Here is a 27087-nt window from a genome sequence, read left to right as displayed (position 1 = left end):
TGTTCTTATTGAATTGCCGCTCCCTCCCAAAACATAAGGACGAAATTGCACTTCTAATCGAAGAGCATACACCCGATATACTATTGCTAACAGAAACCTGGTTATCCCCCGACGCGGAGCCAGCGGTCATTGACGCCCTCCCACCAGGCTTTCAAATCTCTCGGCAAGATCGACCGGAAGGCAGAGGAGGAGGCCTGGCGATAATCCACAAACAACAAATTCACTGTCGAATAGTCCCCGAAACCATTCTGGACTGTGAAAGCCTCACTTTTAATATTGAGCTTTCACCTAACAGGTGCCTCTCTGGCTCTCTCATTTATCGCCCCCCCGGCCCCCCGAAGCAGTTCCATGCCAGTCTTCCTTCAAGCGCGGCCGAGCGTTTATATGACACGTCCAACTTCATCCTGCTAGGAGATTTTAATCCTCACTTTGACTGAACCTCAGATCACATAGCTGCGACCTTGACAGACGACTTAGCAGCTCTACAACTCACTCAACGAGTCATATCCCCCACCCATGTGAAGGGACATCTGCTGGACCCGGTCTTTAGCAACTGTCATGACCTTCTAACCAGCTCTCCTATCCCCTTGCCCTGGACGGACCACTTCCTTAGCTGGACCGCGCCAAAACCCCCCGAACCTCTTCCCACCACGAGATTCATGAGAGCTTGGTCTCGCCTAGCAGTCGACAATTGGACTAGCAAACTTGTGGAGAACCCACCTTTGATTGAAGACAAACCTGGCATAGCAAACCAGGCATATGCCGATTGGATTACTAACTCGCTAGACATTGTACTCCCCAAAAAAGAAATTACGCTTAAACGCTCCCACAAAACGGCCCCATGGTACACAGACGTTCTTAGAGATAAGAAGCGACTCTGCAGGAAATCCGAAAGGCACTGGCGCTCTGATTACTCCACAGATAAAAAACCCTGTATCGTGAAACCATCAGTGAATACAAATCACTGATAAAAGCGGCCCGGGCCACATACTTCTCTGAGAAAATTTTGCTTGCCAAATCCAAACCCAAAGAAATTTTCCAGATCATCAAACAATTATCCAAACAATCGCCATGCCTGCAGGCGGACAAGACCTCCACCCACTGTAATAATGTCGCTGAATTTTTTCATCAGAAAATAAGCTCCATCTATTCTGCCTTTCCCCCGGAAAACCCCACTCCCTCAGCCACTCCTTTTTTTTACCACAGCTTCCCCCCCCAACCCACACCTACCTACGCTAAGCCACTTCCCCCTCTTGGACCTAGCCTCCCTCGAACCCTTAGCACGGAAAGTAAAATCCGGCTCTCCGAATGACCCAGCACCGCCAGATATAATAATGGCAGCCGCGCACACGATCCTCCCCATTATAAGGGAGGTCTTAAATGCCTCCATCTCCTCTGGCACTGTCCCGACAGCATGGAAGCAGGCCATGGTCAGAGCCCTGTTGAAAAAGCCTAACTTGGACTCTACTGACCTAAGTAACTATCGCCCCATATCCCTGCTCCCATGGATAAGTAAGATCCTGGAGAAACACATAAATCAACAACTAATAAACTTCCTAGAAAATCACCATCTACTGGATCCAACCCAGACGGGCTTTAGACCGAAACATGGGACCGAGACCGCCCTCCTCATGGTCACCGAGGAAGCTAGAAAGATTCTGGATCAGGGAGGATCAGTGGCAGTGATCCTCCTTGATCTCAGCGCGGCCTTTGATACGGTCAGCCATGACACCTTGCTGTACCGTATGTCCCAGGTCGGGATTAAGGATAAAGCCTGGTCCTGGTTCCAGTCCTTCCTCGAGGACAGGTCTTTCCGCGTGTTCGACGGTGAGTCTGTCTCCACCAGCAGACCTCTGAAATGCGAAGTCCCCCAGGGTTCCTCTCTAAGCCCAGCGCTCTTTAACCTGTACATGAGGCCACTGGCGGATGTCGTCCGTCCATTTGGGATTAAGATCATCTCTTATGCGGAAGACACGCAGCTAGTGGTCTCCTTGACGCAGGATGCCAATCCATCGGCTCGGGGCGGACTTAGAGAGTGCCTAGAGGAAGTGAAAACCTGGATGTCCCTATCATCTTTAAAATTGAACGGGGACAAAACCGAGCTGATGCTCCTAGGTCCCCCTGACCTCAGTGTCCCTGCCTCCCTGTGGCCACCTAGCCTGGGCCCCCCGCCTACCCCCAAAAACAGCATCAAGAGTCTCGGAGTCTGGCTTGACAGATCTCTGTCCTTCAGAGTTCAGGCCACTAAACTCTCAGCAACATGCTTCGGCATCATGAGGATGTTGAGGAGAATTCTTCCTCTCCTTCCCATGGAGGCCAGACAAGCAGCTGTCCAAGGTCTAATTCAGTCGCGCCTTGATTTTAATAATGTACTCTACCTCGGGGCCCCGGAATACACTCTGAGAAGGCTTCAAATGGTCCAGAACTGCGCAGCCCGCATTTTACTCGACATTCCTCGTAGACAGTCAGCCAGGGCTGGATTGATAACCCTCCACTGGCTGCCAGTGCGTCAGAGAGTTATGTTCAAGACCATGTGCATAGCTCATCAGGCCTTCTGGAACACTGGCCCCAGGATCTCTCGAGACCTAATAACTCACTACACGCCTAATAGAAGTCTACGCTCTAGCCAGACCTTCCTAGCAGCGGCCCCCAGAATAAAAAGATCTAGATCCGGAGGCAGGTCTTTCTCACACAACGCGGCCAGGGCCTGGAACGCCCTGCCGCAGCATCTTAGAGCTAACCCTAACCTTCTAGCCTTCCGCAAACAGCTGAAAACCTTTCTATTCCACCCAATCTAATTAATTCCTCCTCCCCACTGGGCCACAGCACGGGCTCACGGTACTCTTAGCGTTTGGACGCCCCCGGACAGCAACCCGCGCTTTACAAATACACATCCAATCCAATCCAATCCAATCCAATTCTCTCTGCCTACGTGGCAGATTAAGCAAACACCCAGGTGATGGCAGTGCTCCCACTTTCAACCTTGGTTTCGGTCTCGTTACGTATATTGTACAAACGTAGGTTGGACACAGTTGAGCCATTACAATGTCATGTTATGTCAACAGATCGGAATAGGGAATAATTCTAACAAAGCCACCAAGATGGCTTAGTGAGTAAGTGAACTGCAGATCACACGTGTGAATCCCACATGGTCACCTTCCCCTCTATCCTTCTGAGGCACGTTGAATACTATTACATTGGGTAAGAGTAATGCTGAAGCCAGCATGGCAGAGTAGTTCCTTGTTGGTTTGATGGGGAGGTGCCACATGTCGGTCTCTGTTTTAAGAGTCTCTCAGAAATGCAAGGAGTGGCCAAGCTGGCATGTGTTGAAATGTTCATTCAGATCCTGGGTATAAACTTCGAAATTGCTTGTGGTGTAGCGATCTGGGCCAACCCTCTTACCATTTGGCCTCCGATGGACCTTTTCTTCGCCGCCTGAGAGGAGAAGGGAGTTAGCATTCAATCAACCACTTTTGAGTAAAAGTGTAACCCATTTGGCTGCACAGTAAGTCCCAGGCTGCACAAAGAGAACCAGGAATCAGTGACTATAGTTAAGACATTTTACTACAAATTAGCAGTCCAGTTAGGGTAAACAAATCTTAGTGCCATGCTGTAAAGGTACAGAGTAACAACTGGAAAACCCAACCTCCTGAAGAAGTTTAGGCGTACCTGTAGACGGCAAACAAGTAGTTCAGTCACAGCAATACAAAAGACCAGTAGCAGAATCCGATGGTCAGAGAAGAGTTTCTGTTTCTCTCATTTATACATGAGTAAAGTTCAGTGTCAACTAAATAAAGTCCAAACTAAGGAGGATGGTTTTGGAACCTCAAGAATCTCCCAAAAATCTGAAAAATAGAAAAAAAGCGGGGAAGTGTAGTAAGGTGTCAGAATTTCAGAAGCTCGGCCAATAGTCTTCTTGAGACAAGGGAGTAAGTGTTAGCCTAAGCTACACTTAGCAAAGAATGAAAAGGGATAAGCGTAGAGGCCTAAACCTCTCAGAGTCCAAATGAAAATGGCTGGTCATCATCCAGTATGAACATCAGTTATTTCCTCCAGAACCTCCTAGCGCAACCCCCCACTGTTCGAATCTTCAGGAGTTCCATTGTCCTTTCCGTACTCACGTTGTAAGCTGAAACATCAGGGCTTTCTTGCAGGCAGAGCACGGGAATAGCATTGCTCGCAAGTACCTGTGGCTCATAGTTACATTACTAAATGGACACTTTCAGTTGCCACTCTAGAACTCGATGTTCCTTGTGAAGTCCTTTTCTCAAGCTCTCTCTATCACTAGTACTGTGTTGTATCTATTCTCAAACTAACAAACCACGTGAATTGTACCTGCAAGTAAATAGACATGCAAGCAGAAAAAGGAAACAGTATTTTATGCAAGAAGAAAAATAGGCCTAATCAGGACATCTTAAAGTATTACATCAATTGTGCACATTTAACCACAAGTGAATAAAAACTGTCTGTACATTAGATTCATGTTAAATTTCCTTAAGGAAAAATAATTTTTGAATACCCGTCTCCAATTGTGACTAAGAACTACATTATAAATGCAAGTGTGAATCATTAGTGCACGCATTACATAAAACCTTTAAGTTTTTAAGGTACACATACTCTAATAGTATGAAGATGGTTTATTTAGCAAGTCTCTAAAAAGTATGTCATCCATACAGTTAAGGCACACAGTCTATGCATGACTTGCTAATCCTACAGTGAATGCACTTTAATAGTGATGTCAAGTAAAATACTTTACATTAATAACGTTAGGTCACACTAAATATTTAATGCTAAGTGTACATAGATATTGCGTATTTGTGTCGTTTAAGGGTGGAGCCAAAATTGTACTGCTCCACTTGTCTCCTGTTAATTCTTCTTTTTGTGCTTCTTGATTTCAAATCTGGTGATGCTGTGGCTTCTTGAGTTATGTTGGCCTATTGCAATAGTTAGTTTTCTCCGAAGTAGGGTAGGGTGATTTGGATCGCTGTTTTTTGCTACTTTGTCAGTGTTGCAGCACACGTGGATTCTGAGTCAAGAGTCTAAGGGTCTCCCCCTTCTCCAAAGGGGTGCATAATTGTACCTAGTACTGAAATCAACCAGGACATTTCAGACTAATTTGACATTGAGTTAAGACACAAAGTGGGGTGAGTACAGAAATTAGGTACAGTTCAGGAAGACTGGATCAATGATCTTGGAAATGGAAACGTAGCTGGAGCACGCCTAAGTGCATAGTCTTTCACTTAAAGCAAAGATATCATAAAGAGCTAGGCACTGTGGGAAATGAGTCTGTATAAATAACCAAAAAGTCGAAAAGAAGGTTGTGTTATTTTAGTTACGTATTTCTGACATTACCTAATTTGGAGTGCTTTATCTGTTTCTAGGGGCTTCATGTGGCATAGTGTGTATAAAAATACAGACAATTAAAGCACGCCTGGCACCTCAATAACAACACTATACTGTGTTACTTAATTTGTGTATTATTGCATATATTCACTTAACTCTGGTGATAGTTGCAGTGATTTACGAAAACATGTATTGACTTCCTCCAAAATGTGTATTTCCATTACTCAGAATTGTTAACTTCATATATACTTCATATGGCTTTGTGGCCCTCAAAAAAGAAAACCCAGAATTCTCCTTCTGGGGAAAAAGCGATGTACCTTTTTTCTGAAACTCTAAATAAGGGTTGATGTAAATGTAAGTCTTAGTGACTGAATTGTAATCCTTGAAAGAGCTCAGTACTGTACTGAGCGCTTTGTTGTCAGCGTAAGCTTTAAGATGGAGGCCAAAAGATGAAACCTAATTGGTCAGTGGGTACGATATGTGTAAAGACACGAGTCCACCAGGAGCTCATTATGTCATGATGTGTCACCAGAGCCCAACTTTCTTGCTCTGAGTCACTAGGGAAACAATCCACACAATGATCATAAACTCCTGCTGCCACCTTCACAGACATAATTATTTGTCGAAATAATTGATGAAGCAACATCCGGTCACAGAATAGGTGCTGGCTACAGTGCAATGGGTGTATATACAGGATATCGTGCTAGGTTCTGTGAGTGCTTACCAATCCAAAGTAACAGGGGATGGAATAGGGCCAAATATCAGGTCCCACTGAGCAGTTCTCAGTTTATGAAGCTGAGCTATGGGGTCTGAATAAAAATAAAAACATTCCTATTGGTCATTTTAAATACAGCATGGTTCAACATTGGTCAAGAAGGGCTGGGACAAAGACATTTTCTTGGGATCGTCCCAAGAGATAGATTTACATACAATTAATCTAAACTGGGATTATTTACCAAGCCAGTGGTTGACTTCAAAATGTGGCATGGACCTGGCCTTGCTGGACTTACGTTGGATACCCGCGTATAGTTCCAAAATCAAACAATATTCAGTTCTGCCGCCCCCCATGTTGGGATTTGCATCATGTGCGCACTACAAAGAGCACGCACGGCAAACCCTCTAAATAATGAAAAACCCTAATCCTATTAGAGAGAGTCTTTCACTTCTGTGAGCTCGGCAGCTATTCAGTGGTAACTGCATTACAATGAAGCACTTTCTTTATGGAACACAAAGCAGAAGCCTCCTTCTGCAGAAGGATCTGAAGTTTTATGTCTGTCTGATAGTTCTTTATTTCCTCAACTCATTTCCTCGCTCCATTATTGTAGTTTCGGAATGTTACATGTTAGTGTTGAGTGTAATAGACTGCACAGGCGGACATATTTGCAATAAAGGGTTTATTATGTTAGAACTTGATGGGGTTTCCATACATAAAATACCTTCCCATCCTCACAGGGTCTGATCTAAGATAAAGAGGTTTACAGATCTCTATTAAACCTGCCCTGGTGTCTGTCTCTATTTTTTACACTGGTTTAAGATGAGGCATGCATCTCCCAGTCTGATCTGGGCAGGAGGCAGGCCTGCTCCAAGCCTGACCAGCATTACCAGCCAGCTTCAAGCAGGAGCAGGGCAGGTTTTTCTGAGCCTGAGTGTCAGCTTGGAACAGGAAGGTTCTATCGGGGAAAGCCAGCTGTGAACTTGAGAGAGGTATGTTCTAAGCATGACCAGCAGTGTGAAGCAAGCTCTAAATTAGAAACAGCAGGATCTGTCTCTGACCACCAACGTAAAACCAACTCTGTTCTAATCATATCTAGCAAGTGACCTTCAACATAAATGATTGGTATGTTCTTAGCATGAAAGATGATATCGTGCACTCTGCAACCACATTTTTCGATCCATGACTTATGAAACTGTCTAAAATATAAGAGCTATTTGAAACAAAATCGCAAATTTAAGAATTGTTATTAACCATTTTAGAAAATATTGAGAAAGCCCTGGTCCGGATGACCATGTAAGGGTGAAACACGTGTCGGCTGTTGAAAATCTCAAACTGTACCTTGTAATATCTCCAATAAATGCTGAAAATCTAAAATCTATGAAAAACAGTTAAACAAATTAAACATCATTACCTGAAAACATGAACGGAGGAGGGGGCACTTAAATATTTTCACTATGCTCTAAGCATAACATGCAGACTGAAACAAGCTATAAATATGAAACAGTAAGTTATATTGCTGGCCACCAACGTAAAACATGCTTTAAATCAGCAATGGACATGTTCTACGCATGACTGACAGTGTAAAGAAAAGGCATGTTCTAAGCATGACCGTGAGCGTGAAGCAAGCTCTAATTGTTAAACAGCAAGTTCTTCATTGACCACCAGTGTAAACTCAACTCTGTCATAATCATATTTAGCAAGTGACCCGCAACATAAAGTAAAGGTATGTTTTAAGCATGACCTGTATCGTGAAGAAAGCTTTAAATATAAAACAGCACGTTCTGTCACTAACCAGCAGCACAAAACATACTCTAAATAAGAGAAGGGCATATTCTAACTGTTACTGTCAGTCTAAAGGAAAGGCGTGTTCTAAGCATGACCAGGAGCGTGAAACAAGCTCTAATTGAGAAACAGCAAGTTCTGTCACTGACCACCAGCGTAAGCCTAGCTCTGAATTAAAAAAAAGTAATACTATGATCATAGCTAGCAAGTGACTGGCAACATAAGGGAAAGGCATGTTCTAAGCATGACCAGCAGTGTGTAGAACCAGTTGTGAATAGTTGAAAGGCATGTTCTACACATCAGCTACAGCGTGAAGCCATCTCAGAGTCTGAAACAGACATACTCTTCATCTGACCGGTAACATACAGGCAGATCTGTAACCGAGGACGATATGTTCTAAATATAATCAGCGGCATAGCGCCAGTTCTGGTTAGTATGTAGGAAGGCATGTTGATAATAGGCATCACTCAGCCAGGTGTGAAGAGAGGAAGGCATGCTTTAAGTATGACCTGCGGCATGAGAACAGGTGTGAATAGGAGGAAAGCGTATTCTAACCGTTTTAGCCAACTTAAAGCCCACCCTGGAGGTGAAGTAGGCACGTTTCAGCGAGCGACTGCAAAGCACTAACGGCCAGATTCATGTGAAGTGGAGGACGCCATGTTCAAGACTCGAAGGTAACATAGGATGAACTCGGAAGTGCAAACAGGTTTTCTTTGAGGTGTGACTGAGAGCTGATGGCCTCGCCTTGATTTCATGTCTGAGGAGGAGTCAGTTTGAACCCAAGGCTCACTGGTAGGCAGCGGAAATCAAGATAAACGGAAATAACACACGTTGTCCATTGCACACTGGATGACGTGAACAGAACACTTAACCAAAATGTACACAAAACAGAAAAACATATTTTAATGGTGTTGTTCAACTTTACAGAACACACAATTTATAATGGGGGTTATCAAAAGTTACACAGCAGGTAATGCAGAGAGATCTGTTCAACTCTAGCAATCTTATCTGACTTTACACAACAAAGGATTTTAACAGCGCAGCTTAAATTGACACAACTCTTGCTATTACATGTACACAATGTAGGATTATAGCAGTGCTGTTTGCCTTTACAGAGCTTATTAGAACCCGTTTTCCTACATCTCTGCATGTCATTTTTTGACTTTCCATCTTCCTAGGAAGGTTACTCTCACCATCTTTTATTTAACTACCCTCTACTTGAACCCCCTTATTTATAATTCTCAAACTGAATTTACCTGCCATTCTTTTCAAATGCTTCTCTGTCTTTTCTTGAAGTCCCTTTCTCTATCTTCTCATTTCCATTTTCCCGTTACCAATATTATTCTTTTCCACTGTGTTTTCTTCCCAGATCCTCCTTGTTATTCTCTTCTTCATTCCTGGTGTATTTTCTCTACAGTTTGCTGTCTTTGTTAAATATTTTTGTCCATTGGATGTAAGATCCTTACCTATTTAATATACATTTTGAAGATATGGGATCTGTAAAGAGATTAGAGATTACAAATATCATTATTTTAAATCTACTGATCACATGAAATGCTGGGTTTCACTGATCCATGAAGATCAAAATTGACAAAAGTCAACAATTTGTGTTCCTGGAGGTTAAACAGGAGGCGGTTGGGCACTATTGCATGAAGCTGGTGTACTTTCTGTATAAGGCACTAAAGTTTAATGTTTGTAAAACACCTTCCTTCTTTTGCTTCTTTCTCTTAGAAATTGACCAGGGAAGCTGTGGGGACCCTGGTGTCCCAGCGTATGGCAAGAGGGAGGGTTCCAGGTTTCGCCATGGCGACATGCTGAAATTTGAGTGCCAGCCGGCCTTTGAGCTGGTGGGCCAGAAAACCATCACCTGCCAGAAGAATAACCAGTGGTCGGCAAAGAAACCTGGATGTGTTTGTAAGTCTGTGCTTTGGCCCCATCTGTGGCAACTCCCAGAACATCCCTCTCTCGCCGTTTCTTAATGCATTGCTCTACCACTGCTGCATCCCTCCTCTGCAATGAGATTATAAATGATAAGAAAGAGAGACCTGGAGCCTCTCTGGCAAGTGTGACCATGTTTGTAATAGGTTCCAGCTTCTCCGTCTGTGCCTGCTCCCTTTTAAAATGGCATTATTTGATCTTTCATTGCCAATTCATTTACAGGGGTCTACTTTCTTACTCTCACCATGGGCCACAGTGACCGTAACTAAAAAACATTGGTTGTTCTTGAAAGTTCTGCGTAGTCTACCTGAATTAGTTTTGCATCCCTTTCCCAAAGCTTTGTGTCAAAAAGGCTGCAGGTGGATGACAGCAAATAATGTCGCCAATACTGGGCACATCCTGTACCAGAAAAAATATGGTGTCATATACAAGGACTTGAGAGAAGGTGTGTTTGAGATGAAATGAAAAACACTGTATTTATGTGTGTTACAGTAGGGAGTGAGAAACCATGATCAGCAGTAAATTTACATAATGGTGGATCTATTTATTCCAAAATGGAGAGTGGGGAGGTCGTAGTGGGGAGGTATGGGCAACACTAAGTGAATGCAATGATGTATACCTGCAGTGGCGATGGGAGTGGGAAGATTTAACGAAGTGTGAAATAATATAAGCTTGTGTATGTGCATATATGCAGTGTAGGGATGGGATAAAGAGCAAATGAAAGACATTCCACGAATACAAGACTGTATAAATACCGACACGCAGATACATAATTAAAATACCGGTTTGTGTTTGTGTGTGAGACTGTGTGTGTGTATACAGAAGAGAGGGGTAGGGAGAGAGGGTTAAACATTCCATTAACATAACATTTTGTATGTGTGTATAGAGAAGCGGTGGGATATGATAACTGTTAAAAAGCTATGTGGTATAAAACTACAGTACAAGAAGAGGGGATATATGATACATGCTAAATTACAATATAGTTGCAAGTATAGTGCAGGAAATATCGTAGGCATTTCTTTGCAATTGTGTGTGTGTGTGTGTGAGAGTGTGTGTATGTGTGCACGTGGGGTTTTGGGGGTGTACGCGCTGGGGTTGTGTGTGCATACACATGCGCTTTGGTGAAATATGATAGATCCAGGGGAGATAAAAACCAGTATAGATTCTTTGCTTATTGATTTAAACTTCAAGATTCTGCAAGGCGATGTGTCAGTGTGCGTGTGCCTCTCTGGTCTGAGCTTTAATTACATACTTTTTTAAACCTTTTTTTCTCTCCGATAGTGTATTGTAAACCACTCCTAGGACTATTTCATCACATACATATTCTCTGTACAATTGCATCTTGTGCCCATCTGCTTAAATCTTCAAGAAATGAGAGCAGCCTGAACAACACAAGCTGTCTCTCATTCAAGCAGACTGTGGGCATGATTATAACGTCTCAGCCTGCTGAACCCGTAGATGTATTTTTAAATAAAATGCATCTTTTTACATAATTATTATAGTTGTATTTTACAAAAAAATGGAGAGAGAAATATTACCAACTCTACACATCCCAAACAGAGCAATCTGGCTATTGTGTTGTATTCAATATTTTATCAGAGACTTGGTTTATTTAAAGAAGCCTTTCTGCTCTGGGGTACCCATTTTGCCCGGTGCTCCCACAGGTACACCCGAAGCACTGTCAGAGAAAATTCATTGCAGGTAGAGCCGCTATGCCTTCGTGGCCATTTTGGTAGTGTTTTTGTTTCTCTCATACAAATTCCCAAACCAGCAGTTTGTTTCCGAGAAATCAAAACTCAATGGCCCTGACTTGCAGAAAATGTTCTCTCTGAGAGTACGACCATTAGCTTCTTTTCCTACCAGAGACAACTTCACATAGCAGTCCCTGTCAGGAAAAATGTACATCAAAAGGCCCAACCTAAAGAGGGAGAGCTTTCTGACATCAACAAACCGACAACCCTTTGTCAGATCGGCTATAAACCAAAGGTTTCATAAGGCAGAGCAAGATGAGGCTCTGTAGACAGAAACGTGGTGGTTCCGCCACTTCTTAATCAGACGGGGGAATCATGGCTATTGTGGGTAATGCATGGTGAGGCTCCTGCACCACCAAACTTTAAATGACTCTTTTTCGGTCTCCAGTAGCGTTGCAGCGCAACGTGTCGCTCGCTCTACGAGACTTCTTGTGATGAAGGAGATTTCAGAAGGGGACTTTAATCCCCGCCCCTCATTTCCATTGGCTGCCGTCACCGTTTATGCTAAACGGTGGCCTGCCATTGGAAATGAGCTGTTTGCTTTGCCTCCCTTTTGCCTTTTGGTCCGGCCCATCCAGACTGGATCGCCTGCTTCACGGCTGTCGTGAAGCAGTTTTTTGTCTTCATGAGGGTGTTATATAAACAAGCCGTGAGATCCAGTCCGGCGCCGTGTGTTTATTTTTGCATTGCGCTTTCACTAGTGAAAGCGTGATGCAAAAATAAACAACGGGAATGGCGAGCGCTTGTTTTTAATTTAGCTGAAGAGCCAATTCCTTAGCTAAACTCCTATTAGCAACAGTGATCTTTTTCTGCGGTTGTCTTACTCATAATTGTCTGAGTCGCAGCACATGTTCAACTATATCCTCTCTAACATTCTGATTAAAGATTTTCTCTACAAGGTCTTTGTGTGGTGGTCTAGTAGTGATTGCCTGCAGTCTCCTCTGCTCTTGCCATCGTCCTCCTGCTGTCTCCTCATATGTTCTCCTGTTCACCCCCCCATTCCCTGTGTATAGCCTGTTTTCCCCTGCACTGTTTTGTCATGTTTGCACGTTCCAATTTGTATCTAATTTTGTTTTTACTAATTCTTGTAATTACTTGCTACTGCTGTAAAGCGATCTGATACCTAAACGGGTCATGTTCACGCTATACAAAACACTAAATAAATAAATAGATTCGGAATAAAAAGAACTGTGGTGTATTGCTGCCTTTAGCTCTTGGCCATATTGTGGGAAAGTGGGTAATCTTTTCAGTTATCTATACCCTGCTTTACATATCTGCCTAAACCAGAAGTACAGAGAAATTGGGCAAGCAAGTTAAGAAATGCAGTATCATTTCTCTTGTTATTACCTGTATAGCCCAAATAGTGCCTGCTGTTTTCATATGTAAGTGACTGCAGAAAACAATACAGACTGCTTTCAGGTGGAGGTGGTCAAACCACCATCTTTAGTTGGAATTTAGAGATGGATGTTCCAAGCTCTGGCTTGACAAATTATCTGTTGAATGTTTATCGGGTAGAAAGAAGTGCTATTGAATTTTTCTCTGATACTGATTGCCAGTTTGTCCACTGGTCTCAGGAATGGCCTTGAACCAGGACTGGAATTATGGTTCTTATGCCATCTCGGGACAGTGCAAACCCAACCCCTTTCAATAGGTGTCATATTCCTTTAATGACCGAAACTGAGCTGGGCTAACTGAACGCCCCCTAATCATTGAACGTTACTTTACATTGTGCCTGACATCTAACCATGAACCTGCATGCAGTTTTGAGATCCAAAGCATTGCTTCATGCTGAGTCTTCAGGGTGTGTGGGGCTAAGTTGGAATAACAAAACTGCCATTTTATGTTTAATACTAAAGCCACCATTCCTATTTACATGCGATTGCCCTTTATATAAGTCTACGATCATCCAGGTGTCCTTTTTATGATGGTGCTGGCTCCAAATGGTCTCTTGATGTGTTATATTAATCATGAAGTAAATTAATACAGCATGAGAAACTATAATGACAGCAAATGCCTCTATTGTGACCTAATCAGATAATCACAAAGCACTTCACAATAATTGTCATTCTTCTTGTAAATTTGACAAATTCACCTGCATCCATTATATTAGGCTATATACATTGATCCTCTTACTTGAACTATATCTGTTTTTTTACTTCTCTTATATTTCACATCTCTTGTGTGCTACTCTTCCGGGGACCACTACAACTCTCACAGTTGTAGGGTCCATAACAGTTAAACATCTGCTCTATGACGCATAATTCTGTATTTGTTGCCTTTTAAGCCCAGTCACAAATTGCATCTGCTTTGAAAACCCCTAAGCAGAAGAATGTGTCCTATCTAATTCCTATGGAAGCCAGGGATGTCTTATATAAGTTATCCTTTAATTAAAATAAAGTTCTGCTGTCTGTCGGAGGGCACCATGAGAAAGTATGGTCTCAGATTCCTATTGGTCTTCGTGGAAGGTATAGAGCTGTGTGATAATCATGAATGAATACTGTTGTAAGTAGATTAGGTAGGCATCAGGACACGTCTTCAGTTATTATGATAGATTTATTAAGTTAGTACAGCAGAGCAGTAAACCTCACAGCTGACCAGACCATCAACTGCCAAGGCTGGAATCTTCACATACTAGAATACTCTTAGGTACTATGGGAGATTGGTAAGATAGGAACACTAAGAAAGGACTACCGACACCAAGTAGCCATATTGAAGTAAGTATACATATACAACAAATACAAAACAGGAGTGTTCAGCGAAGACCAAGAGAGAAAATCCATGACCTTTCCAAGATATCCACATAAGACAGATTTAGATGCAGGGAAAGTAGGTGGAATCTATTTCCAATAGTTATGGGTATTCAGAAATTCTGACTTAGATATGGAGCTTTCGAACTTATATTGGATACATTTGGGCTAAAGCAAGGTGGTGTTGCAATACAATTTTTTTTATTTACTATATCACAGTGTGACATGTTGGGCTATAAGGAGCGTTACTCAGGAAATCAAACTGCTGGTGAAAACTTTGCTTGGCCCCTTAAATAATCATCAATGTTTTCATGTAACATTGGAAATGGACGGCTGTATAACTCACAAGGCATACAAAATCACCAACTGTACCACGTTAATGCCAGTGAGTAAGGAGAGTGGGAATTACATAAAGATGAAAGAGTTGAGGGAGAGGGAAAGTGAATGAGGTTACATGCAAAGATGCAGAGTATGCACAGATAAAGGATTTGGTTGAAAGAAAGAGGTAAATCAAGAGAACAAAGCGGCTGTCTTACTTTAAGCAAAAAGAGAAAATTGATTTTTGAGAGAAAACTTGCAGAAGAGTGATGAAAAAAATGTGGAGAGTGCTCCCCTTAATGTTTAAATTATCAGTTTCTATCTCCATCGCATAAAATGTTCTCATGCCGTGTAGCTCTGTTTAGACACATATATACATATAGAGGGAGAGAAAATATGATTAAGAGATAGTTTTCAAGAGTCTGTTGAGAGAAAGCATGGTAGGGAGAAGATAATGGAGTGAGATGGGGAATGTGTTCATGGAAGTGCCAATTTATTAAGCCTAGAACCAGGAGTTCTCTTTATGATGGAATAGGTCATAATGATCTCTTGATGTATTATGTAGGCCTGGGCGGGGTTCCGCGTGAGTGACCAAAAAACAGAGTCCCGCAAGCGGCGGAGTACGTTTGGTCATGCCGTTCTCAATTATTCTCAGCTTTGTCCCATGCTGTAAAATGGGCATGAATGGCACCAGGGGCAGCTCAAAAGGCGCTGCTTCTTTTCTTGCCGCTTAAGTAGATTTTCTACCAGAGCGGCAGCTTTCTCAATGCGAACAACATTTTCTCAACACAAGCGGTCGCGCCCATCCGTAACAGCCTGCATTGAGAAATCTGAATGCCCGTGTTGAGAGAACTTGCTGGGACTGGCAAGCGTGAGCGAGAAAAAAACTTCACTCTGTGTAGTGGAGATGAGTTTTTCGGAAGTCACGTGCTCTGTGAAGTGTGGAAAACTCTCCGTGAATGGATCATAGGTTACCGCCAAGGCCTAGTATTATCAGCCGTGGCCCGTGGAGGGAGTTGCGGTGGGGCAGGCAGGCGGGGCAGGGGAGGGGCAGGTTGGGGGGTGATAAACATCGGAATCTGGATGATTACAGGTAAGTAAACAATTACATTAATAAAACGAATTTCGTTCCATGCCCTGCATCGCAAAATGCCATGCAGGGCGCACTACGAAATTCATTTTATTAATTTAATTGTTTACTTACCTGTAATCATCCAGATTCCGGAGTTTATCACCTCCCGCCCCGCCTGCCTGCCCCATCTCAACTCCCTCCACGGGCCGCGGCTGAGTATTATATTATTACTGAAGCAGGTTAATACAGTAATGTTACAATACCTTGCAAGGCATGGTGATCCACAGCAGGAACAAAATATTGTTGGATGGCATGACTAACACACACAAGCGGTGCAACACTCAGAAACCAGTGGCCCTAAGGCAGACGGCTGTTCATCAGAGGTTTTCCGCGAGCTAAGGTTCTAGAACCAGAAATCTAGCAGTCCTTCTACCTCTAAGTGAGATGGGGGAAGTGCAAGCTTTTCAAAGCAGGCTCCCTATTGATTTAGAAATTCACCAAACTCTAAATGAGGCCATAAAAGAGGTTGTTGTTATTGCTGTCTGGAGACTGACTTTTTGGAATAGGGAAGTCTCTATGATTGCTTACTGCATATATCTCAAGTGTTCGTTGGTAGCTTAGTTACTTAGCACTATAAGAGTGCAAATGTTGGAGCACATCTGGTGATTCTCCATGAATCTGCATATTAAGAAAACACTGCTTTTGGAACAACGGATTCGAAATATATTTTGCAGAGGTTGTAAAGCACAGCTCAAGGTGTAGTGAATTGGTCCACTTTTATGTTAACATGCACCCTAGACTCTTGTGATTGAATATTGATTGTAAAACACATTTTTAGAAGTTGTTCTGGTTTTATTTGGGTTTTACTTGACATTGACCAAGATCTACACAATTTAGTCAATTTTGTGGGTTCATAGATCTTCTTTACACCTTATAAAACGAATTGAAAAGCTGAAAGTTCAAGCTCAGGGCCAGATGTTGTAATGGGCATCTTTATGCTAGCAAAGTTCTCATAGGAGTACTTTCAGGAAATGTCGACGGAATGTGAAGCTGCAGCACATTAGAACAATATTTCAACCCTCCCTTTTATTGATCTCCTAAGGGTTTCAACTGTCTGATGATATATTTGCCCATGGTTAGAAGTGTTCTTTTCAATATTAGATCGTTTTGTATAGTGCAATATCATAATTGATGTCACAGAAGTAGAATTGGTTTGCGCATTTGATGAGTACTCATTGAATAAAAAAACATTGTTTCTGTTGAATATCAACATGCGTTGATGTGTGCGATGTTTAGTTCTCCATCATAAATGTGCATGTTTTTGGCTTGCGATGCAATACAAAGTGATGTAACGTGCAGCACTCTATTGCCCTGGTAAACCCCCAAAGGTTTTGATGTCAACCCAGGTACATTTCCCCAGTCTCCTAAGTAACAGTGACCTTTGTAGAGAAATGTAAATGGATGGTGAGTAGGGTGAATGGCGAGTTTTGAATCCCACGGGCCTATCACAGAATATCTTTTAGGGTAAAGATATGGGTGCCTGGCCCCGAACCCACAGTGTCAGTACACATACCGTTTTTGATGGTTATACTAATAAATAATACGTATTATATATGATTTTTCTGCAAATGGAATGAGTAGCAAGTGTCACCAGAGTAATGAATATCTCAGCAATTAAACATATTGCTAGTGCGAATAAAAGATAGACCCTCAACATTGCTTGTCAGTCATTTCAAACCAATTAGTCTAAAACTACCTGTGTGCCTTGTGGCAGTATACTAGAACTATTTAATGGTTGCTGTGTCATGTAATGCTCCCACATACCTGTGGGTATGAAGGCACTTATTTAGTATTCCTAACAACAGCATGCTTCTCAATAACAGTCTTCTTTCTCTGCCCTCCATCATTTAGGAGAGTTCACAGAAATTGACTTCCCATGTGTTTCTCTGGAGCAGGAGGGGGCTTACTTGCTTGAACATTGTCTATGCAGCATCAAACTGAAAACAGTGCTCTCTTAGGAAGCACTATTAGTTTGTGACCAGAGGTCATGCGTCAGAGCTCAGCTGCACTCATGGCTCATGTTCAATACATATATTAAGATTCCAACCCGCTTGTTCAAAATATTTCAAAGAAAATGACGTTAACTTTGAAGCTTGAATTTCAAGTCTTGTGTACCTTTCTAAGCAAGTACACCTCATACACCATTCGAATGTACAAACACAGACTAACTTAACATTTCTCAAGCCTGCAATGGATATTTAACTTTGTCAACACAATGCACATGACCTATTCTATCTAAAGACAGAGCACAACATATTCTTCTTTTATATTGTCATATAAAGCCGAGCCCTGCATAAGTGGCCTTAAAATGATGAAGAGACAAATATATTGGATTTACATGTGAATGTAAATGATCAAAGCTAGCTATAGTTTTAGAGGTAATGTTGGAAAGGCAGGTTTAAGACAGTTATACACAACCTGACTTTGAACATATCAGTGACATAATCATATGGCTTATAGATTTGTTATCCCCTGCACAGGTGCTTCAGCCTTTACTGTAGAGTTGGACCAGGATCCCATAAAACATTGTCCACCCACTCCCGTGGTGTATAGCTCCCCAGGGTCTTACTGCACTCAATCATTTGTAATGGTTTTTACCTATCTTGGTAAAGAGCTTATTTAACTCCCCCACTGTGTAGTAGCTATATTACCGTACTATCTTTCTGGTTGGAAGGCTGGAATGAGGGGGCGTCCAGTGAAAGTCACGAGAAGGGAATCATGAGTTTTAGTCTGTTGCTGAAGCTGAAGCTTTGATCTGAGGTCAGGGATGTCCCCAGCTGGAGTAGACAAGCAGTGTTACAGTGCTTTTCTAATGTTCAGGTGACAGGGATCCAGGCGGGGCGGGTACGTCTACTCTTACATTAAAGGCCCTCATACCTTTTCTTGTATAAAGCTATTCTAGAAGGCAACTACTCTGGTGGTTATATCACCTTCCATATTATTGAAATTGCATACACAGTTTAGTATAATGAACTAATTTCGTATTTTATTGTTATTTTAATATAGTACTTTTTTAATTTTTACTTCCTCTTAGCTATCCCCATGATGCTATCTTGTTAATCTTCTACCTAATTTTGAGGTATAAAATAATAAGAAAGTTCAGTCTTTTCTGTAACTAGTTTGACATTCAACTTAGTTGAGCTACCTATTGATAATGGTTGCTGTTTTAGCTTTTGTAGTGATGTAAACTAATTGATCACACCGCTCCATATCCTGCTTAATGCCATAATAACTTGCGGTTACTTCCACTTGTAGAGTGGATCTATTTGATTCTGAGGCGTAGCTGAGTTGGTAACCTCAGTCCTGAGTAACATCTTCTGACAGATCATCTTCATCAACATTTTGGACTTCCAAACATTTTTATTTTCTATTAAATCAACCCGACAAATAACTGTTGTTAAACTATTTCTCACTGGTGCCTTTCTACAGGCTCTCTGCTTTTCATTTCATCCTTTGTTTTTTTGGGGTTGGGTGAGGAGGGCAGGGCTTCCTGTACCCCTTCTTCCCTAATCAATGCTTATTCTCTCTCTTCCTCTGTAAGCCCCTCGTACCTCTTCTCAAAATAGCGATTTCTCTCCATTCTGACTGGCATTTTCTGACCTCTTCTCTTCATTCTTTACACCCACCTGTCCACAAACATGTCTTTACCGTTGTTCCATTGTTCTCCACCGCTGCTTATGCTTTCTTTTGTACCTGCTTGTAAGAGTCCATTTGACCTCCATCCTTCTCTATCCCTCCTGTGTGCTTTTCCAGTGATGGTAGAAATATTCCAGTGTGTTTGACATTGCTGCAGCTATTCCTCAGTTAGTTGCCTGTGTAACACTTTGCACAAACCTTAGGACACTTCAAGGACATCAGGAGTACTGAAGACATGAGAATGAGGGATCAGGAGACACGAAAGAGGAGAACACAAGACAGGAAATCAGGACAAGTTTACGTGATTAGAAGGATATTCCCCATAATGCTTGAAACTCAGTGGGCTGGGCGATAATGCCTTGTGGGTAGGTTGGCAAAGAGGGGGCAGAAGAGGAAAGGTTGGAGCAGAAGAGGCAGTGCAAGGAGCAGGCACGAGAAGGAAAGGGAGGAGGTACTCGGAGAGATAAGCTAGTAGAAATTAGAGGCATGACAGCATGAGGATTCAGAGCCAGCCAAGGAAGTAGACAGTATGACAGAGTAGTCAAGTGTGCTAGAGCCAAACAGCGCATGAAAGGCGCCTCCCTTTGTACAATGTCTGCAGTCAGATGATGTCCAAGTGAACAACTCAGGGTTTTTTCTGGGCAGCTGTCTCTATTTCTGCTTGTAGATGTTATGTCACCTCAGGGCTCTTTAAAGATGTTTACTATCATAAGATCAAGTGATGAATTTGTGTTCAACTTATGAATCTAAATGTGGATTCATTACATCAAGGTTGTTTTTCATAAACAGCATGGCTACTCAAAATCTCTCTTAGTCGTCTCTACTTCAAGGTTACTGTTCTGAGGTAACCACTTTTACACTTCCTCCAAAACAGTAACTTAGAATTCAGTACCCTTTTTTGTTGAAATAATAAAAGATTTATCCCATCCAGGTTTGGCATTTGTGGTTTATTAGATATAGAAGCATTTCTACAATAAGTACATTCATGCTACAAGTATATGAACCAGTGACTTAACACAAACGGATGCCCCCCCTGCAGAATATTTTCATGGGCCCAGAGTAGCCCATATCGCAGAGATATTTATTAGCCTTTGGCTGAATGGGGTCCCCTTGGATGGTTGTGGTCCCCCTAGTGGGTTAGTGAGCAACCGACTCCGCATGGGCTGCAGAGACCTGCGTTACTTCCCTGCTGCGAACCAGAAGGTGTTGCGCATCAGCCACTTTTAAGTCTCTAAGCAGTTTACAATGCTATTATTTAGAGGCGTCTGTGTGGAGGCTGTGGAAGAGCACTTATACATTTGGAAGTGAATCCGCTTTTCCGTGCCAGTATGTCAGGAGCATTGAAAGTTTGTGACATTGAGAAAGTTCAGTATAGGACAGTTTGCTAGTGTGAATCGAATCTTGATCGCTCACCCCGCCCTCAAGCATGATGGTAGTAATCTGTAGTTAAGCCAACCATATAGATTGCCACTTTCCCATAACATTGAAGTGTTCTGGTTTAAATCAGGGGTGGGAAAATTTGTGAAATCAGTCTACAAGCAAAGTCCTTTTTTTAAAATTAAAATCCTTCACGAACTGAAAACATTGTTATTTATTTGGTATGACACCAGAATATCGTAAATGAAATATAATTTTAGAGATGTATTGTGACATAAAGATCATATACAAAATTATATCCTCATTTGAATTAATATTCGAAAATTTGAAAATATGAACCGAATGGGAAAAATATTTTTGTATATGATGTTTAGAACACTATGTTTCTGTCTGACAATATTTCTGCTAAGAATATACAGACTTCAAACATTTTTTTCAGAAGGCAGTAGTACGAGCCTTTTGTTCCAGTGGAAAACCATTACCTCAATCAATCAGTATTTGTAGAGCGCTGCTAGTCACCCTGGGGAGGTATCCATGTGATGGTGAGCTTTGTCGGTCGAAAATCCAGGTCTTGAGCGCCTTTCTGAAGGTGGTCAGTGACAGGCGGTGTGTACATGGAGACGGAGGGCGTTCCAAGTGCTGGCGGTAAGATAAGACAGGAACGTCCTCCAGTGTGGGTGCGGCAGATTCATAGTGTGCTAGCCAGGTGAGGTGCACACAGTGGAGGTTTCTCGTGGGTTGGTGGAAAGTCAAATGGTGGTTCAGGTAGTGGGGACCTGTGTTGTGAAGTTCCTTGTAAACATAAGTGAGGAGCTTGTATTGGCATCTCCTCTGTAAGGGGAGCTAGGGTGGGTCCTTCAGATGGATGGAGATGTTTGACCTTTTGGGAAGGTCAAAGATGATTCTGGCTTCTGTTTTTCTGGATGGTCTGGAGTCTTTTCATGAGTTAGGTCGGGGTAACTGCATAGAGTGATAGTCGAGTCGGCTGGTGATGAGGGCGTGTGTGATTGCTTTCCTTGTGCTTGTGGTAGGCCATCTGAAAATCTTACAGAGTAGACTGATTGCATGGAAATAGGCTGAGGCGACTGTGTTTATCTCACGTTTCATTTTGAATTTGTTGTCCAGTATTATGCCTAGATTGGGTGCATGGTTGTTTTTGGGGAGGGGGGTGGGTCTTGTCAGTGTTGAATTTGAGGCAGCTGTCTCTCATCCATTTTGCGACGTTCTGCATGCGTTTGTGGACGTTGTCTCTTGTATGATTGGGGTTCGCTGACAGTGTGAGGATGAGATGGGTGTCATTGCATATGAGACAATATACAATATTGATGTGGTGTGTTCTGACGATGGTCATATAGATGTTGAAGAGGGTGGGGCTCAAGGAAGAACCTCTCAAGTAATCACGGAGCAGCACATGGACTCCCACAGCTCGGTGACAGCCCCAACCTCTGGTCTAAGGCCACCTTGTGGCACAGTGCATAGTCCCCCCCTATCCTCTGCACTCTACATTACTTGCCCTCATTTCCTGTCACTTACACAACGTTCCCAGCCACAGCTACCACCCAATCGTCCCAGAAGCCAAATTGTCAGCAACCACCATTCTATACCTCATATGTGGCGGAGGACAGGAAGGGTGGCAGACTCAGCCACAATTGCCTTTTGTTCTATGTGTCAGAATTCCAATATCAATGATATTGTCTGGCACAATATTTTGCCTGTGGATTGTTTACAAAAATATTGCTCTATTGAATGTAGATTTCCCATTATTAACTCCGATGAGGACATTCTTTTGTAAACGATATTTAAAACACAATTTTTCTCACACACAATATTTAGGCATAATATTCCGGTACCATACCTGGTGTAACCATACTAATAATTCCAGATGCAAGAACACTGGACCACTTGGAATTGGCCACTGTTGTATGTACCGATCCATGCACTTCATAATCGTCCCATGCGTGGAACTGGCAACCTTTGTTGGGTTTTCACTCATTTCAACCCTTTGTGGGATTGGCACACTTTATTGATCACTTATTTTAACCCAATGTTGAATCTGCTTCCTCTGTGGGTGTTCCCCTCTCATTTACATGGATGTTTGGGAGCTTTAAACATTCTGCTGCCCCTCTGAACACCCTTTTGACTCCAAAAGATTTTAAGTATCTTGCACTTTTGCCTTTTTTTTTTTAATAAGATGTATTTTGCTCGTGATAAAAATGCAAATTTGTTTTCTGGGTGTGGGTTGATTTGTGTTCCATATAACCGATGTGACTTGCGCCTTATGTCTTTATATTGGGTAACAGGTTACCTTGTTTTCGCATTTCAATCTTTCGTGTCTGCTGTAGGCTTTCTGGATGGAGACATGATGTATTATATTCCAATGGGAATATGAAAATGTATAATGAGATCCTAAAAGGACCGAAATGTACTGAACACTCGTATAAGCACACCATGCTCCTTGCACTATTAATATATTTCCAATAGAGCTGTATTACAATGCTCAATTACAGCCTGGTGCTAGAAGAGGCGGGCCAAAATATCCCTTCTGTAATCACACAGAAGCATGCAAATCCTCATGCGCTTGCTGTGCTTGAGAGTAACTTGTTTTTCCTCGTGCTGAAAAAGTAAATTCCACCCAATATTTTAAAAAGTGTTGCATTCTTTCCAATACTTTCAGTGTGATGACGTCAATTCCAGGGCTGCTGCTACTGGCGCAGACAGTCCGTGGATTGCAATTGGCGAGGCCTCTGAATCCCATGTTGCTAACTTCCCAGCTCCCTCACTTTTAAGTCCATCTTTCCGCCAGCCACTCCTTTATTCTGTGCCTCTCTAGGACCTTGTTCATTTCTCTGCTCACCTCCATATTTGGCCGCAACTCCCGACACCTGCTCCAAATTAGGCGGTTTTAAACATACCAGAGAAATATGCATAATTTCCAAAGCACGCGTTAATTTCTGGGAATTTTACAGCATGGGATTTCATTTCAATTTTTGCATGCAGTTGGCTGCTTGGAAGTGAAAATGTCTCGCTGAGATACAATTTTTATCCACACTGGTTTGTTGCTAATATCTTGCTGGATATTTTTTTTATGTAAAGTGGACATTAATGTGATACAAGTATAGGTAAATGTATTGCCTTTGCTAGTTGTTTTTAGCCACTCTGCATAGCATCCTCCTCGATGCTGTGCAGCCTAGCTAAAGTAAAAAAAAACTTTGACATAGCTGCCATCGTAATTTATAATCGCATGGACCACACATGCATGCACATAAATGATGTAGATGTTTCCTTTTTCATTTAAGTTACAGATGCAAGTTAGTTTAATAACTAAAAATAAAATGAAATGTTTAAAGTGTATTTTTTTTAAAAGAAGGTACATGGGTGTAACCGAGAAGCAACAACACCGGGGAGGATTAGGGGTGAACGGCGAAGAAACACAGGTGAAAGAGGGGGCATATGTTAAAGTAACAAGGGGTAGTGTAGAGGGAGCACCAAAGCAACAGGAGTGGAGAAGCAACAGCATTAGGAGAGAAGACTGGAGGGGACTAAAGCAACAGGGAAGTTAGGGAAAGCAACACAGAAGGCAATGGTAGGGAGAGCCAATGGGGAGAAGCACACAGGTGAGTGCAAGGAGAAGGAGGGTGAAGAGAAGTAGTCGGGCAACAAAGAGAAACAAGAAGTGTGGGAGAGAGGCTCACATGAAGGAGATGCTTCAAAAACACACGCACTCTTATTGAGTGCTTCACACAAAAGAAAAAAGTAGTGCTTGAAATGCATGCAGGGGATGCAGCGATGCCAGCCAATCAAAGACATTGTAAAGAGGCAATGCTCCATGCCAGGGACAAACACTGGATTGACGGTAAACAATAGTGCCAAGGAAAGACAACCAGAGGTAAGCAACAGGCAAACTCCAAGCCCCTCTCTGTTCTTGGTGAGCCACAATATGCCTCGCAACAGACACCATATACGCTTTCTGGTAGGTGTAAAGTAACCCGAGATACCTGTAAACCATATTTTTCTATAACAGTCTTTCATAAATGTAATTAATTCAATAATTATATTTCATCCAACTCTACTCCAAATCTGAGCAACTTTCCATAGATTTCCAGTCTACAATACCATGCTCCCAGACCCTGTGCTTCCCAATCACACAGATGACACAGGGCCTCATTCACAAAGGGCCTCCCCACTTGTGGCAGAAGCCCCTCAGTCGTGGAGGAGTCTCTGCACTCGGGCGGAATCTCCGCAATGAGACTTCTCATTGCAGAGATTACGGCCTGAGTTGGGAGACTCCCCCACGACTGCGGGGCCTCGGCCACGAGTTTGAAGGCCCTTTATGAATCAGGCCCCCAGTTTTCTACACAAATGGTTCATTGCAATAAACATGAAGAGCCATCTCCCCCTCACAATTTTTTTAATGGACAAATGTTTTGAAATTCTTAATCCTAGCATATCCATGTGTAGACTATCTCCTTTTGTTATCACAGTTTTAAAATCTGAGTTGACAGCATATCTGCCTGCAAGGCATAATACTTACAAAGTATAGAGTGTGGTCTCCCCCCATTGTCTTTGCTGGATCAGTCTCTTTCAACCATTGGCTTGAGCATTGTCAGTCATATCTTAGATGATGCTAGTGGAGGGTTTCTCATCTTATGCTATTGGTTCCATGGTGCATCATTCCATCTGCCATGGAGTACTTGCACTGCTTAACATTTAGAAAGCACACTCAGCCATTACCCTTTTTTTTTATTACAGTTAATGATGTATCTAATACATGCCTTGTATAAAGAATGCAATCTTTTTTACTCCAGCAGACACTACCAATACCATCAATGCCAGCACAACCAAGACCACTACAAGTAAAACCACCATCAGTAGCACACACCACCATTAGCCCCAACAATCTTATCAGATCAGATATGCCAACACCAATAATGCTCATATCAATATCACAACCACCATTAACACTATCTGCAATATCTCCACCACCAAGACTACCACAACAAATACCACCACCACCTTCAGTACCCACCACCAATAAGCTGCACCTGTACCCACAATACCACAAACAGTACCACCACCTTTACTGTCACCAATACCACAAACATTACCACCACTCATGCCATCAGTACCATCACTAACACTACCATTAATATCCTCCCCACCATTAAAATATTATCATGGCCATTATGAAAAACACCAATACGAATACTTCAATATAATCACCACAATGCCTATAGCCATCAAAAGCACCACCAATACGATCCCTACTGCCATTATTAATACTACCACTACCAGCATCACCAACATCCACCAATACCTCCAACACCACCACTACCAAAACTCCCACAATCACCAGCAAAATTACAGCTCTTTGCCAATATATCACAGCAACACTCAGCCTACATGACTGTCACCACCCCCATAAGCAACCAAAATGACACCATATCCCATGACCAACCCCACAGCCCATAAAAGTCTTCTACCCATGCCAATACAGTGCCTATACCACCACCAACATTAACACCAACAGTACAACCAATACTATTGCTGTCAATACCACCAGGACCAACAGCAATGCCATCAACTACAATACATCCACAACCAATACCCCATCAGTATCAAAATAACACCACCATCAGTACTACAACCACCTCTTATGCCATCATCGCTAGTACCACATCCAGGATCACCAGCAATATGGCATTACCACTACCAATAACCACCACAACAACTAATATGGTCACCATCAATAGAACATTACTACCAGCAATACCAGAGTACTACATTATAACCACTACCAACTCCACCACCACCAAAATACCTTTGCCTATATCACCATCATTGATACCAACACCAAAATGACCAATACCACCAACCACTACCAATACCATAATCATAAAACCATCTCCACAATACCACAGTCACTATTACCACTTCCATTGCCTGCACCACACTACCAACTCCATTACAACCATCATCACTTTCAAGCATTGACAAAGGCTATCATGAATGTGCAGGCACATAGAAACATCATTTCTGCATGCTTGTATGTGCACGTCAAGGTCAAAATTAACCTGGAGTTTCTTGAACCATGCCTCTCTCAGGAGCCTGGCACATGTAGACTGGCTTTTATCCCCAGTAATCCACTGCTGTTGCTTGCTCAGGCTTTCTTAACATTTTCTAGTCTGTGTTTTAATTCGGCTTTGACAAATTCCAGTTTATATCTGCGTAATTCTGCATTTCATGTTATGTTATGCGAAATGCCTGCAATTACGCCAGTATGTCACATCAGTTAATTGGGATGTCGTTCGGGTAAAAATCCTATCACAGGAATATGATAACCATGCAAAC

The 27087-nt window shown here is 42.4% G+C and overlaps 1 protein-coding gene across 1 annotated transcript in view; it reads left to right on the top strand.

Annotated features, from left to right (window-relative positions):
- Positions 1 to 27087, top strand: part of CSMD2 (CUB and Sushi multiple domains 2) — a 607842-nt gene that overhangs the window by 110559 nt on the left and 470196 nt on the right. The window contains exon 8 of the mRNA XM_078683053.1: positions 9572 to 9754. Within this exon, the coding sequence (XP_078539179.1) occupies positions 9572 to 9754 (183 nt within the window). The remainder of the gene's footprint in view (positions 1 to 9571; positions 9755 to 27087) is intronic.

The sequence above is a fragment of the Lissotriton helveticus genome, chromosome 3_1, assembly GCF_964261635.1.
Source record: "Lissotriton helveticus chromosome 3_1, aLisHel1.1, whole genome shotgun sequence".
NCBI classification, from domain to species: Eukaryota; Metazoa; Chordata; class Amphibia; order Caudata; family Salamandridae; genus Lissotriton; species Lissotriton helveticus.
This window is presented reverse-complemented; position numbering and strand designations above follow the sequence as displayed.